The sequence below is a fragment of the Ochlerotatus camptorhynchus genome, unplaced genomic scaffold, assembly GCF_037179485.1.
Source record: "Ochlerotatus camptorhynchus isolate MF236.1 unplaced genomic scaffold, CSIRO-AGI_Acam_v1.1 ptg000361l, whole genome shotgun sequence".
Classification (NCBI taxonomy): Eukaryota; Metazoa; Arthropoda; class Insecta; order Diptera; family Culicidae; genus Ochlerotatus; species Ochlerotatus camptorhynchus.
Genome location: NW_027040849.1, coordinates 12,746,994 through 12,764,719, shown reverse-complemented (window position 1 = coordinate 12,764,719; position 17,726 = coordinate 12,746,994). Strand labels below are relative to the sequence as shown.

The 17,726-nt window shown below is 48.4% G+C and overlaps 1 protein-coding gene across 1 annotated transcript; it reads left to right on the top strand.

Annotated features, from left to right (window-relative positions):
• The first annotated feature begins 9,087 nt into the window (after positions 1 to 9,087).
• LOC135709606 (uncharacterized) lies at positions 9,088 to 9,894 on the top strand. Its single transcript, XM_065231992.1, has one exon. It carries the CDS (start codon positions 9,088 to 9,090, stop codon positions 9,892 to 9,894), a length of 807 nt encoding a protein of 268 aa, XP_065088064.1.
• The last annotated feature ends 7,832 nt before the right edge of the window (positions 9,895 to 17,726 follow it).

Sequence of the window (17,726 nt, the reverse complement as noted above, 5' to 3'; positions counted from 1 at the left end):
TGAAGGTGTTCCTGAAAAATGAGATCTGTGATGCTGTCACCTACACTAAACACGCCAAGCGCAAGCGGCCATGGATGTCATCTCCGTTTTTGAAGTGACAGAGACGCACTCTGTTTGGTTTCAGAGGTTAAATCGTCACCAACATTGGAAACAAAACGGCTCTTTTCAGGGCCACCAAGCTTATTACAGTAAAGAGTAGGAATAGAATTCATCTGCCTGTTTGTCCATATTCAGAACCACCGACCACACAACATGCTCATGTAATCAAACTGGAAACAGGGATACAAATTGTTTTGATCAACCTTGATCAACTTTGAATCGCCACGGCCGGATATTTTCGATGGAAGAAGCAACAATCTAGAATCTAATTCGACGAAGACGGCAGGAAACATTTCTGGATCAACAATAGAATAGGGCCCATCAGCATTTGTAAACAAACCGTTCCAAAGCCTCACAAATCGAAGGCCGCTCACACAAACCAACACCAACATCTTGTAGGTAGAAGTTTCCCCTATCCGATGATGGTGTTAGTTTGTGTGGGTGGCCTTCGCTTTGTGAGTAAAGGGCTTTGGAACGGTTTGTTTACAAATGCTGATGGGCTCTTTTCTATTGTTGATCCAGATTTGTGAAGCCGAGTTATTTACGAAAGAGAGTGTCGATGAAGAGAATCGATCAATGTAGATAGGACCTATTGAAAAGTGACGCGAGATTTGTTTTCCGTACTGAGCTCCAATGCTACCGACGCCAGGGAGGCAGCTCCCAGAGATGTTATGCCTTAGAACATGCCGATGGCGCCGACTGAGATTGGACCCAGGCCTGCTGGGGTGAGAGGTAATCACGCTAACCACCGGTGGCGATATCTATCACGGCGAATGAGAACGACCCAAATTTGAGTTTAGTTATCTCAGAAATAAGTGCAGGAACTCAGCGATGAGTAAATATTCCTCATGTTTTCCCAGGGTTTTCCATGATTTTCCAGGGAAAAATTCCCGAATTTGAGAAAAGTAAAGATTGGATTCACTCAGTCTATTGGTACTACTCCGAGACTGAATAAAGTTTTCGTCAATTTCCTCATTTTCTGGCAGATTTTTTAGGTTTTCCACAGGAAATCATGAGACAAATTTACTCATCGCTGAGTTCCTACCCTTTTGGCGATTATGAGTGAACTAAACTCAAATTTGGGACGTTCTCATTCGCCGTGTACGCAAAAAGAAAAAAGCCAGTGTCGCTACTTGATAGCAAACTACTCATAATGGGAGGAGTCTTTGTAACTTTTATACCACTTGGTTGCACATCATTCTGCTTTAACCTAAAAAGATATAAAGCAGCGCTGCTGTCTGGTATCAGCTCGATCAGCTCGATAATCATTCTCATTCGCTGCCAGACTGTTGAGCAGTTCAGTCGATTTGAATTCTCTCTAGTTTCGTTCGTTCGTTCGCAAGTCGAATTAGCTCCGCGTTGTGTAGTGACGCTCTCGCTGACCCAGCCATGAGTAAGAAATCACGAGGTAACGCGAGTGCCGGTTTACCGGGAAAACAGACTCTCCCAGGAGACGGCGCGACCACCGAGCCAGCCCAGAAGAAGCAGAAGAAAACCCCATTGCCCATCCCGACAGGCGTTGCGGACCCGCAGCCGGGGCCTCCCGGAACTAAACGACCCAGACCTGAAGACAGCAGCGCCACCGTATCAGCAGCAAAAAAGCTGCTGAGCAACAATCCGTTCTCCGCCCTGCAGAACGGAGCGCAGCCGCAGTCGGACCCTGAGACGGTGCCGAAAAAAGTTAAGTTGCCACCCTTCTATGTGAAGGGCTTCCCTCCCGGGCTATGGGAGCAGCTGGATTTCTACATTAAGCAGGGCCTTCGATGCACCATTCAACGGTGCACGGAAGGCTACAAACTGATGGTCCCGGCCGAAAAACACTTCAACGCAGTTCGGGCCCTCTTGGACAGAATGAAGCTGGAGTACTTCTCCCACGACATCGAGGCCACCAAGCCGCTGAAAGTGGTGCTGCGCGGGCTCCACGACATGGACACCACCACCTTAATGGACGAGATTAAGGCGAACGGCCTCAAGCCGGTCGAAGTCCACAAGATGACCCGCAGCAAGGCCATCAAGTATCGTGACCAGCTCTACCTGGTCCATCTGGAGAAGAACTCCACAACCGTGAAGGATCTCCAGACGACACGCACACTGTTCCACATCGTAGTGAAGTGGGAGCGGTATAAACCCACCCACCGTGGCGTCACTCAGTGCTCGAACTGCCTATTGTTCGGGCACGGCACCAAGAATTGCCGCATGGCCAGCCGCTGCATCAAATGCGGCAAAAACCACAAGATCGACAACTGCGACAGCATCGAGGAAGCCACTCCCACATGCGCCAACTGCGGTGCCGCCCACAAGGCCACGAGTAAGGCCTGTCCGAAGCGGGCCGAATACGCCGAGATCCGGAAGAAGGCCTCGTCCAACAGCCAGCCCGGTCGCAAGAAGGTTCCAGAAAACAACGCGCAGAACTAATAGTTTTATAGTAATAGTTTTTCAGTGACTGAATCCCGAAGCTCTAGTCCAATGGTCTTGATTTTTTTTTTCATGATCTAGAATCTTATTTTCCTTGAGGAAAGTACGAAGTACACACACTTAGAAATACCTAATTTTACACGTGACGGAATCCATCTTTGACATAAAGGATGAGACGTAATCAAACATGTCATGTAAAATTAAGTGCTCCGAGACAGAAAAATTCGGTACTCGACGAAAAGTACGTTTGATTTAGCTGAGTTTTGCGTCTATTACGACTCAATTTTATGTCAAAAATGACGCTCGTATATGTCAGTCTCAGAGCACCTAAATTTACATGATTTTTTTTAAGTGTGTAGAGATTATTATTATTACTATTATTATTATTTATTAGTGACACTTTATCACTTCTGTGATATTCGTGTCTCAAGTGTAGAGATGAACTCTAAGAGAGTTTAGACTAAAACTCAATGTCAGATAAATGCATGGTGATTGTGAAGAGAATTCCCAGTACCGCGAAGAATACCACAGGAATCGAATGGTTAGAGTACAATGCCAAAGGAATTGCGACGAGTTTTAACGAAATTCCGATGATAATTTCAAAGGGGTCTCGAAAAGAATTTTTAGATAATTTTAAGGGGAGTTCCAAGAATAAACTGGAGGAGAGCTCCAACATTAATCTGACTAATAATTTATTAATTTTGGAATTCAGAAATTAAGAAGAATTCAAGACAATTAAACCAAAAATCGACGGATCGGATGCTTCAGTAAATTCTTAGAAAATGTTTAAAATTCGATGAATTTAATAAATTTTATTCGAGTGCTCTGCAAAGAACTTCTGGATTATTTTAAATAAATTTTCAAGGGACTCCAAGAGAGAATCTAAAATACATTTTAGAAAAATTCTGAAAAGAACTCTAAAGAGAAATTCTTTTATAGGAAATGCTTGGGAACATTCACATACAATCCTGTAAAGTTTTGAGCGAAATTTCAAAGACAATTTTTGAAAAATTCGAACACAGTACCAAATTAAAGATCCAGAGAAAATCCTGCTCTCTAAGCAATGACTAATAAAATCTGTTAATTTACATGTATATTGCACAACCGGGAACATTTCCTAAATTCCGGAAGAAAACTGGTAAATGTACCTAAGTGAAGCCTATTTTTCACACCGATGGCGCTGTTCTATTGGTATTAAGTAATAAAACTCTTACCTTACCTTACCAATCAGGCTAAGGCCTTGTTGTCCTCTGCTGTCCGAAAAAAGTCGTCTCCACTCTACTCGATCCATGGCCACAGTTCGCCAGGGTCCGCAGGTCACCTTCTACTTGGTCGATCCACCTTGCCCGCTGCGCGCCTCTTCTTCTTGTTCCTGTTGGGTCACTTTCTAGAACCATTTTCACTGGGTCGTCGTGCGGCATTCTTACGACGTGCCCAGCCCACCGTAGTCGCCCAATTTTTGCAATGTGGACGATGGATGGTTCTCCCAGCAGCTGGTGCAATTCGTGGTTCATTCGCCTCCTCCACGTTCCGTCATCCATCTGCACTCCACCGTAGATGGTACGCAACACCTTCCGTTCGAAAACACCAAGGGCGCGTTGGTCCTCCACGAGCATAGTCCAGGTCGCGTGGCCGTAAAGGACCACCGGTCTAATCAGCGTCTTGTAGACAGTCAACTTCGTGCGGCGGCGAATTTTATTCGACCGGAGCGTCCTCCGGAGTCCAAAGTAGGCACGATTTCCTGCCATAATGCGTCTTTGAATTTCTCTGCTGGTATCATTTTCGGCGGTCACCAGTGAGCCCAAATACACGAACTCATCGACCACCTCGATTTCGTCACCGTCAATCTGAACTCGGGGTGGGAGGCTAACATTGTCTTCCCTAGAACCTCTTGCTTTCATGTATTTTGTCTTTGATGCGTTGATGGCAAGTCCAATCCGTCTAGCTTCAGCCTTCAGTCTGATGTACGTTTCCGCCATCATCTCAAAGTTCCGTGCCATAATGTTAATGTCATCGGCGAAACCAAGGAGCTGGATGGACTTCCTGAATATCGTGCCACTCGTGTCTATCCCAGCTCTTCTGATCACACCTTCTAACGCGATGTTGAACAGCAGACACGAAAGTCCATCACCCTGCCGTAACCCCCTTCGAGATTCAAAGGGACTCGAGAGTGTCCCCGATACTCGAACAACGCACATCACTCGATCCATCGTCGCCTTGACCAATCGCGTCAGTTTATCCGGAAATCCGTACTCGTGCATAATCTGCCATAGCTGATCTCGATCGATTGTGTCGTATGCGGATTTGAAATCGATGAACAAATGATGTGTGGGCACATTGTATTCGCGGCATTTCTGCAGAACCTGCCGAATCGCGAAAATTTGGTCCGTGGTAGCGCGGGCACCCATGAATCCCGCCTGGTATTGCCCCACGAACTCTTTTGCATATGGTGACAGACGGCGGCATAGAATTTGGGAGAGTACCTTGTAGGCGGCGCTCAGCAGTGTGATCGCGCGGTAGTTGCAGCAATCCAACTTGTCACCCTTTTTGTAGATTGGGCATACGACACCTTCCATCCACTTCTCCGGTAATATCTCCTCCTCCCAAACCTTGGCAATTACCCAGTGCAGCGCTCTAGCCAGTGCTCCACCACCGTATTTCAATAGCTCACTTGGTAATTGATCTACACCAGTTGCTTTGTTGTTCTTCAGCCGACCGATCTCCTCCTCAACTTCTTGAAGATCAGGGGCCGGTAGCCTGTCGTCTTCTGCGCGTGCTCCAAGGTCTGTTGCCGTGCCACCATCATTTTCTGCTGCTTCACCGTTGAGGTGCTCGTCATAGTACTGCTTCCACCTCTCAATCACCTCACACTCGTTCGTGAGAAGGTTACCGTCCAAGTCCTTGCACATATCGGAATGCCTTTGCGCGAACTATTTAGCTTCTCGTAGAACTTCCGTGTGTCGTTTACGCGGTACAGGTTTTCCATCGCCTCGCGATCTCGGTCTTCCTGCTGACGCTTCTTCCTTCGGAAAACCGAGTTTTGTCTGTTCCGCGCTTGTCTGTATCGCTCCACATTCAATCTCGTGCGGTGTTGCAGCATTCTCGCCCGTGCTGCATTCTTCTCCTCTACTAACAGTTTGCATTCGCCGTCAAACCAGTCATTTATTCGGTCCGGGATTGCAGTACCTAGTGCCGCTGCAGCAGTAATACCTATGGCTGAACGTATGTCCCTCCAGCCATCTTCAAGAGAAGCTGCGCCAAGCTGCTCTTCTGTGGGTAGTGCAACTTCCAGCTGCTGCGCGTAGTCCTGGGCAACTCCGGTGTCCCGTAGTTGCTCAATGTTGGGTCGTGGCGTTCGACTTCAACGTGTGTTATGCACCGTCGAGAGTTTTGAGCGCATGCATACTGCAACTAGGTAGTGGTCCGAATCTATGTTTGCACTGCGGTACGTGCGGACGTTGATAATGTCGGAGAAGAATTTCCCGTCGATTAGAACGTGATCGATTTGGTTTTCTGGGTGTTGGTCAGGTGATCTCCAGGTGGCTTTGTGGATATCCTAGCGGGGGAAAAAGGTACTTCGAACTACCATACCCCGGGAGGCTGCAAAGTTCACGCATCGTTGGCCGTTGTCGTGCGATACGGCATGCAGGCTGTTTGGCCCGATTGCCGGTCTATACATTGCCTCCCGTCCTACCTGAGCGTTCATGTCACCGATGACGATTTTGACGTCCCGTTGCGAACAGCCGTCGTACACCTGCTCCAGCTGCGCATAGAACGCTTCTTTCTCGTCGTCGGGTCTCCCTTCGTGTGGGCAGTGCACGTTGATGATGCTGTAGTTGAAGAAACGGCCCTTAATCCTCAACTTGCACATCCTCGCGTTGATCGGCTGCCAACCAATCACGCGTTGGCGCATCTTACCCAGCACTATAAAGCCGGTTCCCAGCTCGTTGGTGGTGCCACAGCTCTGGTAGAAAGTAGCCGCTCGATGCCCGCTTTTCCATACCTTTTGTCCCGTCCAGCAAAGTTCCTGCAGTGCTACGTCTTCGAAGTTGCGTGGTTGAAGTTCGTCATAGATTAACCTATCGCAACCCGGGAAGCCGAGCGATTTGCAGTTCCATGTTCCGAGTTTCCAATCGTAGTCCTTATTTCGTCGCGTAGGTCTGTGCCGATTGTTCCGATCCGTATTTCTTTCTTCGGTATTTGCAACTTTGTTTTTTTTTTTCAGGGCGGCTTGTTGGGCCTGCCCCAACCCCCTGTCTCGCCGGGGGACCATTGTGCACAGCTCTGTTTAGAGTCTCACGCTGGCACTAGGACGGTGATCAGCCGCTCCTAACATGGAGAACAGACGCCGTTTTGAGCCGCACCTCCATGATGAGCAGACGCTCAGGTTTGGTGAAGCATTTCCTCTATCACCGTACTATGGTTACCGCACCAGTGTTCGCGTCGCACCTCTTCACTTTGCTATTGCCGGACTGGCAACATTGTCCAGGCTACGCCAACCAGCTGTGTCCATGTTTCAGCTGGTAGTCTTTTGTTATCATATGACTCGAGGAGGCGTGAAGTAGGAACTTGTGAGGACCAGGGCTGGGTATTCCGCTCCTCCTCCTTCATTCAATGAGCTGGCTCTCATACAGACAAGCTAAGTTTGTTTTCACTCCGTTTTAATCGTCCAATTTTACTGGTGTTTTGATTTTAACTAGTGAACCGTAGTGTTTTTTTTTAACTTGTAGTTATTAATCGCTGTAATTAGCGTTAATCAAAAAGGTGTTTTTTACGCGAATTAAACGGCGTGAGTGCTTTTTACGAAAAAAAATTCGCGAAATTCCCCCCTTTTGTCCGCTTATGGGCGAGGGGGAAGAGTGATTTTTCGCTATCGAAGAAGCGATTAGTAAGTGTTTTACAGTGTCCAACTCCGTCTAGTGCGTCTACTAGGCGTTGAGTATTAGTATTTTTGCATGTGCCTAACGTGAATCCGGAAAAGCTGCAGAGGAAAAACCGGAAGAAAAGGCCGAAAAACAAACCCCTTTCGACCTGCTGGAACGGGCGAGGGGGTTTATCATTTGTGAAGTGAACTCCAATTGCGTTGTTTCGAAGCCCACATACCCCTACGGAGGTTTGGGGCAAATATTGGGCTCATCCCATACAAAGTGATAGTGGTGGTTGGTGAATAGGGCCCGTTCGTCCGTCTCGGCCCGGCTTCACATCCACCAAAGAAGTAGCGATACTGGTGAACGAAGAAAGAAAACTCTCTCCCTCTCCCGGAGTGTCGACAAGTGTGCGCAGCAAATTTCTCCCGATACCTGTGGTGTTGACGGCCAAATACTACACGCATACCAGGGCGACCTTGACTCCCTACCGGCGGCGTCGACGAGTACGTTTTGCTGTGGTATTTTAAGAGTTGAGCCTCTCTCCTCTCACCACACGGGCTATTAGTATCGGTGCTTTGATTGCGGTGGCCCTAGTGGGCGATTTAATTCGAAAAACTTTCCTCTGGGACCAGTGAAGTGATTTTTGTCGTCTGACCGCGATATATATCGCTGTCAATTCATCGCTGCAGCGCTTTTCACCGAAACGTCATCAGAAGCCAGGTGAGCTGCTAGAGATTTTTATTTGGGAGGCTGGGTTGGGGTCGCCCTAATGGCGACTTCTATGGGGGGCCCTCCATCATGGGGGGACCAACCGGATCCGGGTGGCGGCTATCGACACGGCGTAGGAGGACGTAATGGAGCAAGGTTACCACCCTTTATGGACCCGCAGGGGAATTACGGTACGGTGCAAATCCTACGTCTGCAAGGGCTAGGAGATCCACGTCAAAAATTGCCGAATCGACCTTTTGATATTCGCAGGGATGTACAGCGTATTGCAGGAGGACAAATAGAAGGTGCTTTCAAAGAGGCGCAAGGAGCCACCTACGCACTGAAGGTTAGGAGTGCTCACCAATACGAAAGGCTGCTGCAGATGAAGCAACTTAAATGCGGTATGAAAGTTGAGGTGATACCCCATCCCTCGCTCAACTCTACGAGATGCGTAGTAAGCTGCCGTGATGTGGTCGATGATACCGAAAATGTTCTGCTCCAGGACCTAAGCGAACAAGGTGTCAAAGACGTCCGACGAATCACGCGCAGGGCTAACAGCGGTAGGGTGAACACACCAACCCTCATACTCACATGTGAGGGCACGTGCTTCCCCGAATACATCGATTTTGGTTTCCTCCGTTGCCGTACCCGGCCATATTATCCGTCGCCCATGCAATGTTTCAACTGCTGGGCCTTCGGACATACACGAATGCGCTGTAGGTCAGCCAAGCCGATCTGTGGGAAGTGTTCCGGCGATCATCCGATCGCTGAGGACAGATCGTGCAACAACCCAAAGTTCTGTCCCCGTTGCAAAACTGATGAGCACTCAATATCCGACCGAGCATGCCCGAGTTATTGCAGGGAAAACGATATACAGAAACTCAAGGTGGACAGAGATCTGTCATATCCTGAGGCGAGAAGGTTATATAACCAAAGCCATGGGGCTACCTCCTTTTCGGGTGTCGCCTCGGCCAGCCTGGAGGGAACTCTAGCAGAAATGAGCAGGAAAATCGAAGACCTTGCCAATGCGGTTCGTGACAGGGACACGGAGATCGCCCAGCTCAAGGCTGCGCTTGCTATAAGGAATTCTGACAACTCCAATAACACGATTGACACCCCACCTGCTAACCCGCCACTAGAGAATTTTTTCGCAATGATGCAGCAACAGATGCTGCAGATGAACGATAACTTTCAGCAGTCCATCAAGGCCCTCGTGGCTACCCAGATTACCACTCAAACAAAACTACAACAGATTGAGGCAGCCATGAAAACGTCCGGTCGGTCCCCTCCGGTACCGGCTCCGCAGAGACCGCTATCGCAAAGGCCGAAGGCCACATCCGCTCCGTTGCAAGTAGCAACGGGCAGTAAAAAGATTATAAATACGTTTACCGAAAAACCCAGCACCAAATCAAGCGTAGGAAAGAAAATTGTAACCACCGCATATGTGCCCACCTCGGAAACCAAAACCGCCGAACCGGGCACACCTACGGCTAAGACTCCTGTTACAGTCTCCTCGCCAGTCACACCCAGAAATTCACTGGATTTCAACCTGGTTGAAGTGATTGACGTCACCAGCGATAGATCCACATCACCGGGGAACGCCAGTGACAGGACGATCACCCCTGACTTCAGTCCGAACCCAAATGCCAGAGTCGATACGCCGCTACCAATTACCAACACGCCAAAATCCTCCAAACGACCGAGTAACGTTCTCAGCCCTCCGATACGGCCACTCCACATAACCCAGCCTCCCATGATACCGAAGTCTCTTCGGTTATCTCCGGAACCACCTGATACCGTTTGAACGGAAGTTGCTGCTTCCGTTCAACGGCCACCGACCACCGCCTGACACTGGATATCTCTAATGGCCATTCGAACACCTAAATCACCGCAAGCTACGAACCACCACGAAACTAGTTCGACTTCTGTCCCGGGCAACCGAGGCACCGTTGAACTGGAAGCCAAAACTCCACCGGAATCTTCGGACACCCCTCCGCACCCGAACAGATCGAATGAAAACCATAGTGCCTCAAGTACACGGGGCACCTGCAGTGCGGACGTCATTCCCACACCGGTACTGCTGGACCACCCCTGTGGCTCGTGGACGAAGAACCCAAAGAAGAACCCAGTGATAGCCCCCGGCAGTCGGGGCCCCGTTGGTGCGGAAGCCTTTCCCACACCGGAACTAACGGTAACCCCCCGGTACCGGATGGAAACTGGAAGAGGGACGGACAAGGGTGGAAACACCTATTCCCCTAAGGATCAAGAAGAAACGAAGCATCATCAAGATATCGGGACGGACAAGGGATGCTACGCCCATTCCCCGAAGGACTCCGAGGGACGCAAGCCACTGAACACGTCGTTTGACATCTCTTCTTCCGTTGCTGGGACATCCCTGCCTTGGTTGGGTGGAATACCTCCATCTGTTCCTGGTGGGGCTCTGTCTCATGCAACATTGAAAATGACCGTATCGGAGCTCATCAGCATCAACACCACCTGTACACCAAATGCAATCATCGATCCCAACACCGTTGGGACATCCCTGCCCTGGGTTGGCGGAATGCCTCCGCCTGCCCCTGGTGGGGATCTGTTTCATTCTGGACCCAACAAACCGTTCAATGTAGTTTTCACGACCGACGAAAAGCCCTCACCTCCCCTTGGTGGAATTCGATCCCAATCGACACGGTTTTCAACCACTGAACCGGAGCCAAGCAGGGTTACCCGCTCACAACCAGCTAATGACTTCGCTGACGGGATCAATCATCCGCAAACTTGCCTAAATGTACGTCCTCCCGTTGGATCACCCCTGCCTTTGATGGGTGGAATACTTCCGCCTGTCCTGGGTGGGGCAATGTTTCATTCGGTCTGCTGCTCGAGCCCACTGGCAGTTATTTCCGCTGTGACATCTCCGTCTTGGTTGGATGGAACGCCTCTATTCAATCCAGATGGACCTCTGACTGACGTGGATCCCACGGCCGATGAAATCGACGTCACCAGTCGCATGAACGTATCCAGCGGCATACATCACGATAGCATCAACATTCCCCTAGATGCACGGTCCAATGCGAAGAAATATGACCAATGGAAGGCCAGCTTTCTCCCACACTGGGCACCTACTGCCTGCTCGTCATTCGACCTGCCCGACATTAATGCAGCACCAATACCCAGCCAAAACGTACGTCCTCCCGTTGGATCACCCCTGCCTTTGATGGGTGGAATACTTCCGCCTGTCCTGGGTGGGGCAATGTTCCATTCGGTCTGCTACTCGAGCCCACCGATGGTTATCTCCCCTGTGCCATCTCCGTCTTGGTTGAATGGAACACATCTATTCAATCTTGATGAAGCCCTGACTGACACGGATCCCACGGCCGATGAAATCGACGTCACCAGTCCCATGAACGTACCCAGCGCGTCGTTCGATCTGCCTGACACTACCGTTGTACTAATACCCTCGCTCGCTGCAACGGCACCAACGATTGCGACCTTTGTGGGAATTACACCTGGGTTGGCACCCTCAGTAAGAGCCAACACCACACTCGTCGGCAATCATCAACACCGAAACCGGAACATTACGTCCAATGGACCAAGCAGACGTGCAACGGAAAATGCTTTCCTGGCTATCCAGTGGAATATTAATGGGTTCCAAAACAACATCAGCGATCTGGAGATTATGGTTAGGGATCATTCCCCAGCCATTCTGGCTATCCAGGAGGTACACAAATCCAGCGTCATCAGGATGAATCGGTCACTGTCTGGGCAATACCGATGGATCCTCAAGAAAGGAATCAACATCTACCACTCCGTCGCCATCGGGATTAGATCATCTCTTCCATTTGTCAGGATCACCACACCAGCTGACTTGCCAATAGTAGCTGCAAAAATACGCTGTCCGATCGTTGCCACGGCCATCTCGATCTATCTGCCCTGCCAGAAGATTTCAGACCTTCGAAACCGCCTGGCAAAATTCCTTGACACCCTGGAAGGCCCTCTCATTCTGATGGGAGACGTCAATGCTCACCATCAAGCATGGGGACGACACCCAACGAATAAAAGAGGAAGCATCATCATGGATATCGCCGAATCCAGGAATCTCATCCTGCTAAACGACGGGTCCAACACGTTCGCCCGTGGCCGAATGTCAACGGTTGACGTCACGTTCGCTAGTGCCAGTATCATACACCGATTACTGTGGATGGTGAACGATGACCCGAGGGGCAGCGACCACTACCCGATTAGTATACAGCTTGATGAATGCCCACCCGAAATATCGCGAAGACCCCGCTGGATTTATAAGCAGGCCGACTGGGAGGCCTACCAGATCGCTATTGAGGAAAACTGTCGGCTCAATTACCACCACACCATAAGCGACTTCACTAAGATGATGTTCGATACCGCTTCGAAAACCATCCCAAGAACAAGCGCGACTCCGGGGAAAAAGGCCCTTCATTGGTGGTCCCCAAGTGTCAAAGCGGCCATTAAAGCCAGGAGAAAGGCCCTTCGGGCAGCCAAGAAACTTCCTGCCAACCATCCGGACAAGGAAACAGCACTACAACACTACCGAACGAAGAGGAATGACTGCAGGGATATCATCCGTGAAGCTAAAAAGGGGAGCTGGGAGTCCTTCCTAGACGAGGTTAACCCCAGCCAAACAACAGCTGACCTCTGGAGCAAAGTCAATGCGATAAGCGGTAAAAGAAGAGCCCGTGGTATCGCCATCAAGCACGACGGAACGACCACACGAAATCCAGCTGAAATCGTCGACATTCTCGGCAGCTACTTCGCGTCACTGTCATCGATCGACAGGTACGACCCAGCATTCCGCCGGAAGAATTGCCCGACTATCCACTCCATAGGAAACATCCCGATCCCGAATGACAGCGACAACCTGGACATCAATCGACCCTTCCGCATGGATGAACTCGCCCTTGCTTTATCTAAAGCTAGAGGCGCATCTGCTGGACCTGATGAAGTGGGATATCCTCTCTTTCGATACCTCCCTATCGGGGAGCAGGCTAGGATGCTAGAGTTGGTGAACCAGGAATGGATGGGTGACACTTTCCCCGACCAGTGGAAACACAGCTTGATCGTCCCAATCCCCAAACCGAACTCCACAGGGCACGAGGTGGACAAATTTAGACCCATTTCGTTGACCTGCTGTGCGTCTAAGCTGGTTGAAAGAATGTTAAACAGGAGATTGATCCTGTACCTGGAGGAAGGGAAACACCTGGACCACCGACAGCATGCTTTTAGACCAGGTCACGGAACCAGCACATACCTCGGCTCCCTCAGCGAAGCTTTATCGTCAATGTCCGCAAATAACCATCACGCTGAATTGGTTGCGCTTGACCTATCGAAGGCCTACAACCGGGCATGGATGCCAGGTGTTTTGGACCAGTTGATAGCCTGGGGTCTAAAAGGACACGTGTTGAAGTTCATCCAGAACTTCCTCTCGCACCGGACCTTCCAGGTTGTCCTGGGGAACTGCCGATCCAAGATTTTCGACGAGGAGACTGGCGTACCGCAAGGGTCGGTGATAGCGGTCACCCTCTTTCTCGTTAGGATGAATGGGGTATTCACGAGGTTGCCGGTCGGAATATTCATTTTCGTGTATGCAGACGACATCGTCCTTATGGCAATTAAGGAGACTGTCAAAGCGCTTCGAAGAAAAATTATTCAAGCCACGGCCTACATCTCGAATTGGGCATCAAACGCGGGATTCCAGATGTCCGCAGCAAAAAGCGGGTACACTCATATTTGTCCGTCCAATCACCGGATCCTCAGCACGAAGATCAGCATCCAGGACGAGGTAATTCCGTTCAGAAAAACCCTTCGGATGCTTGGTGTGCATTTCGACCGCTCTCTTACGTTCAACACGCACCTGAACGAGGTAAAGAGTGATTGCAAACAGCGCCTAAACATCCTGAGGACACTAGCAGGCCGACATCCTAACGCCAACCGGACCTCACGCTTCAATGTTGCGAAGGCTATAGTAAACTCGCGGCTGACCTACGGCATCGAGGCTACGTACCTTGCCAAACCACGCCTGGTGGAAAGGCTTACACCAGTCTACCAGCAAGCACTTCGGATTTCTTCCGGACTCCTTCCTGGTACCCCCGGGATCGCCGCCTGCATCGAGGGAGGAGTACTCCCCTTCGACCGCCTGATTACCGCGACTATATGCAAACGCGCCATCGGGCTGAATGAGATAACGTCAGGTACAGACGAGGAAGGTTCCCTCCTAAAGGAGGCCAACAAGTTCCTCAGGGAAATCTCCAACCGAGCTCTCCCCCCAGTGTGCAAGACACATTGGGTTGGAGCCAGAGGCTGGAACAAACCGCCAATTAAGACCGACCACACCATCAAACGGCACTTCAAGGCTGGTTCCAATCCCTCTGCGGTTAATCAGGCGGTATTGGATTTGCAGAGAAGGACGTACGCTGGATACGCCATCCGTTACTCGGACGGTTCCGTAGCCCAGAAAAGGGTGGGCATCGGCATCTCCGGTGACCACCTAAAGGAGTGTCATAGGCTCCCGGATGAGTGCTCTATTTTTTCCGCCGAGGCAGCCGCAGCTTTTATCGCAGTTACTACCCCGGATACACGGCCAATCGCACTTTTCACAGACTCTGCTAGTGTAGTCACTGCACTTGAATCCGCAACCAGCAGGCACCCCTGGATACAGGCCATCCAAGAGTACGCGCCACCCAACACGGTATTCATTTGGTTGCCTGGACATTGCGGTGTAAAAGGGAATGAGGAAGCTGATCATCTCGCCGGAACAGGCCGTCGTATGACCAAATATACCCGGAAGGTCCCCGGGCAGGATCTGAAGAAGTGGGTCACCAAGACCGTAGACCAATCCTGGAGCCGGGACTGGCTCGCCGGAAGTATACTGTTTATACGGAAGATAAAAGGGGACACCAGCAGATGGGAGGATCCACCCCTCCACCGTGAGCAGGTTGTTTTATCGCGACTCCGGTCCGGCCACACAAACGTCTCCCACAACTATAAGGGGGACGGACCCTTCCGGAGGATATGCGACCACTGCCACATCCCACAGACCGTCGAGCACTTCATCTGCATATGCCCGAAATACGATGGAACCAGGAGAAGCTACGACATTTCCGGCAGCATCCGGGATGTCCTCTCCGATGATCCCGTTCGGACTGCTACGCTGTTTATCTTCCTGAAGGAAACCGGACTCTTCAATATGATTTAAACTACTCGACCCACGCAACCCTCAATGACTAGCTCCAACTACCGGCATACACGATACGTTTCAACCCTGAACCCTGATGACAACTTACCGCAATCCAATTGGAAGTCCAACTGAATTAACGCAGATGTACCACGCCAGTTCTTATTTTAATATGTCCTTTATGTTTATACTGATTTGTGTTTTATGTTAATGGTGTTAATGGTTATACAAACACTGTAGCAGCTCTTACAAACCTTTTGGAACTCCCTTCTGGAGTTCCCAAGGCGAACCAGCCAATGGCTGAAAGCCTTGTAAATAAAGGAAAAAAAAAAAAAAAAAAAAAAATTCCGCTCCTTCCAGGTTGTCAACTCACCATTTTGTAGCAATAAAACTCCCCATAAAAAAATTTGGAAAAGTGGAAATAATACGCTTTTGATGCATATTCAGGTCAAAAAAAAGTTTATGAAAATCTAAAAAAAATCATTCATGGACTTTCTCATTCACTTTTTTCCTGGAAATTATTGTTAAACAAAGAACAATTAAATAGAAAAAGTTTTTTTCAACAATTTTTTATCGTTTTACTACCTCTTATTTAAATAGCAAAAACATTCAAATTTGAGAGAGAAAATTCTCTCTCACTAGCTCAATCTCTCAACATGCCATGTATTCTGATGACACTTGATTTGTGATTACCCTCTCACAGACTACAAAATAGAGTACCTGATACTACACTTCAAAACATGTCTGGCACCCTTATATATGCATTTAGATTAATGGCGCCGCCTCTAATAATCATTGATTGCCATCAGGTACACGGTAGCCTTCCTTAACGCGTTTGATCTTAATGTTGGTATCCATTCCATTTCTTATATTGACTAGGCCCTTTACACACAACCGGCGACCATTTGCAATATTTAACGAGTTTTAAGTTTATAATTTTAATCAACTAAAAAAACTAAGCGCAAAAATAATTGTAGCGACCAACTGTGGTTCTAGGTCATCCTTCTGTTCGTGCCCCTAGGCACAGACTAATTTTTGGAGTTAAAGCTTGAGCCACAACAAAATGTGGTGAGCTGGCATTTCCTCAAAATAAGAAAATTGCATCATATTGAATAGAAATTTGCACTACTTTTACGAACTGCGTAAGTTAAAAAAAAATCCCTGTCTGGAAAAATCGTTGTCTGGGGAAGGCACGTTTTTACCTGTAAGACTTTTGGGAGGAACTAGCATTATTTAAGTTGACTCTGAAGTTGAATTAATTTTGATTTCCTTGTTTGTTAGTTAGATTATTCAACTTTGTTCTCATGAATTCCATTTGCATTTAAAACTCACATAAATGTATATATATTGATAAATATTTATTTTTCTTCACTCAATTTCGCCAACTAAAGTTGGGAATGGCTTATTTTTTTTATTATTTATTAGGAACATACACAAATATCGTTAACTTTCTGCACACTCGAAACATTGATAAAATATGATGAATCATACATCGCTACATCGCATACATCAAATATGATAATAATACGTTCGTTTTGTTAAAAATGGAGAGAGTGCGTCAAACTTATTTACACATCCCTATCGTGTGAAGCATGAAGTTCTTTGCAAAAAATTTAGCTGAAACTACGAATTAACACGGCTCCTAACAATATTCCATAAAACTGTCCCTGTTATCACTTATCACTACCTTAATGCTTCACCGCTTCCATTTTTGGCTGAACCTACCGTTATCACATATTGTTGAAAATCTCACAAGGAATATTGTGTGTCTATTGCTCATTCTTTGGTTGAATTCATTTGTCCCCGTCAGCACTTATCACACCCAGCACTTGGCACGAGTCTTACCTCGCTTTGTTCGATCATCTTCCCTCGGACAGCATGGACAAATTCCAACCAGCAGAAACGCAACCACCACAATCACGACGTAAAGGGTGAAAAGTGCCTCCCAAGCTCTGGCTGCTTGAAAACTTCCATTAGTTTCGTGCCATATTACCACTGTGTAGGCGATCACAAACGGGATCGCTAATGCTTTGCGTTCCTATTTAGGAAGACGATGAAAACATGGGGCAACACGAATGAATTCAATTCTTCATAACTTACCAAAAATAATCCCAGCATAAGAACTATGCTGCCAACCATTAGTCCAACATAAAACGTCCAGTGTGAATTTCCGCCGTCAACGAGCATAACTGAAAATCGTTCAATAACACATAAATTTCAGTCAAAAAGATAAACTTACAATTTCGTACTTACATCCAAATCCTGCAGTCCGTATAAATCCTCCCACTTTGGATTCCATCATTCGCGTTACACAGAATTGGAAACAGATAGTAGCCACCGTGTAACCGTTGCATCTGATGATAGCTTGCAGCATGATTCAACCAGCGCTTGGAGTGTCCCAACTTACGTGAACCTACTTGAAGAAAGTTTAAATCGTT

Excerpts from the sequence above, each read along its gene's own strand:
- LOC135709606 (XM_065231992.1), top strand. The coding sequence starts at position 9,088 with ATGAGCAGGAAAATCGAAGACCTTGCCAATGCGGTTCGTGACAGGGAC.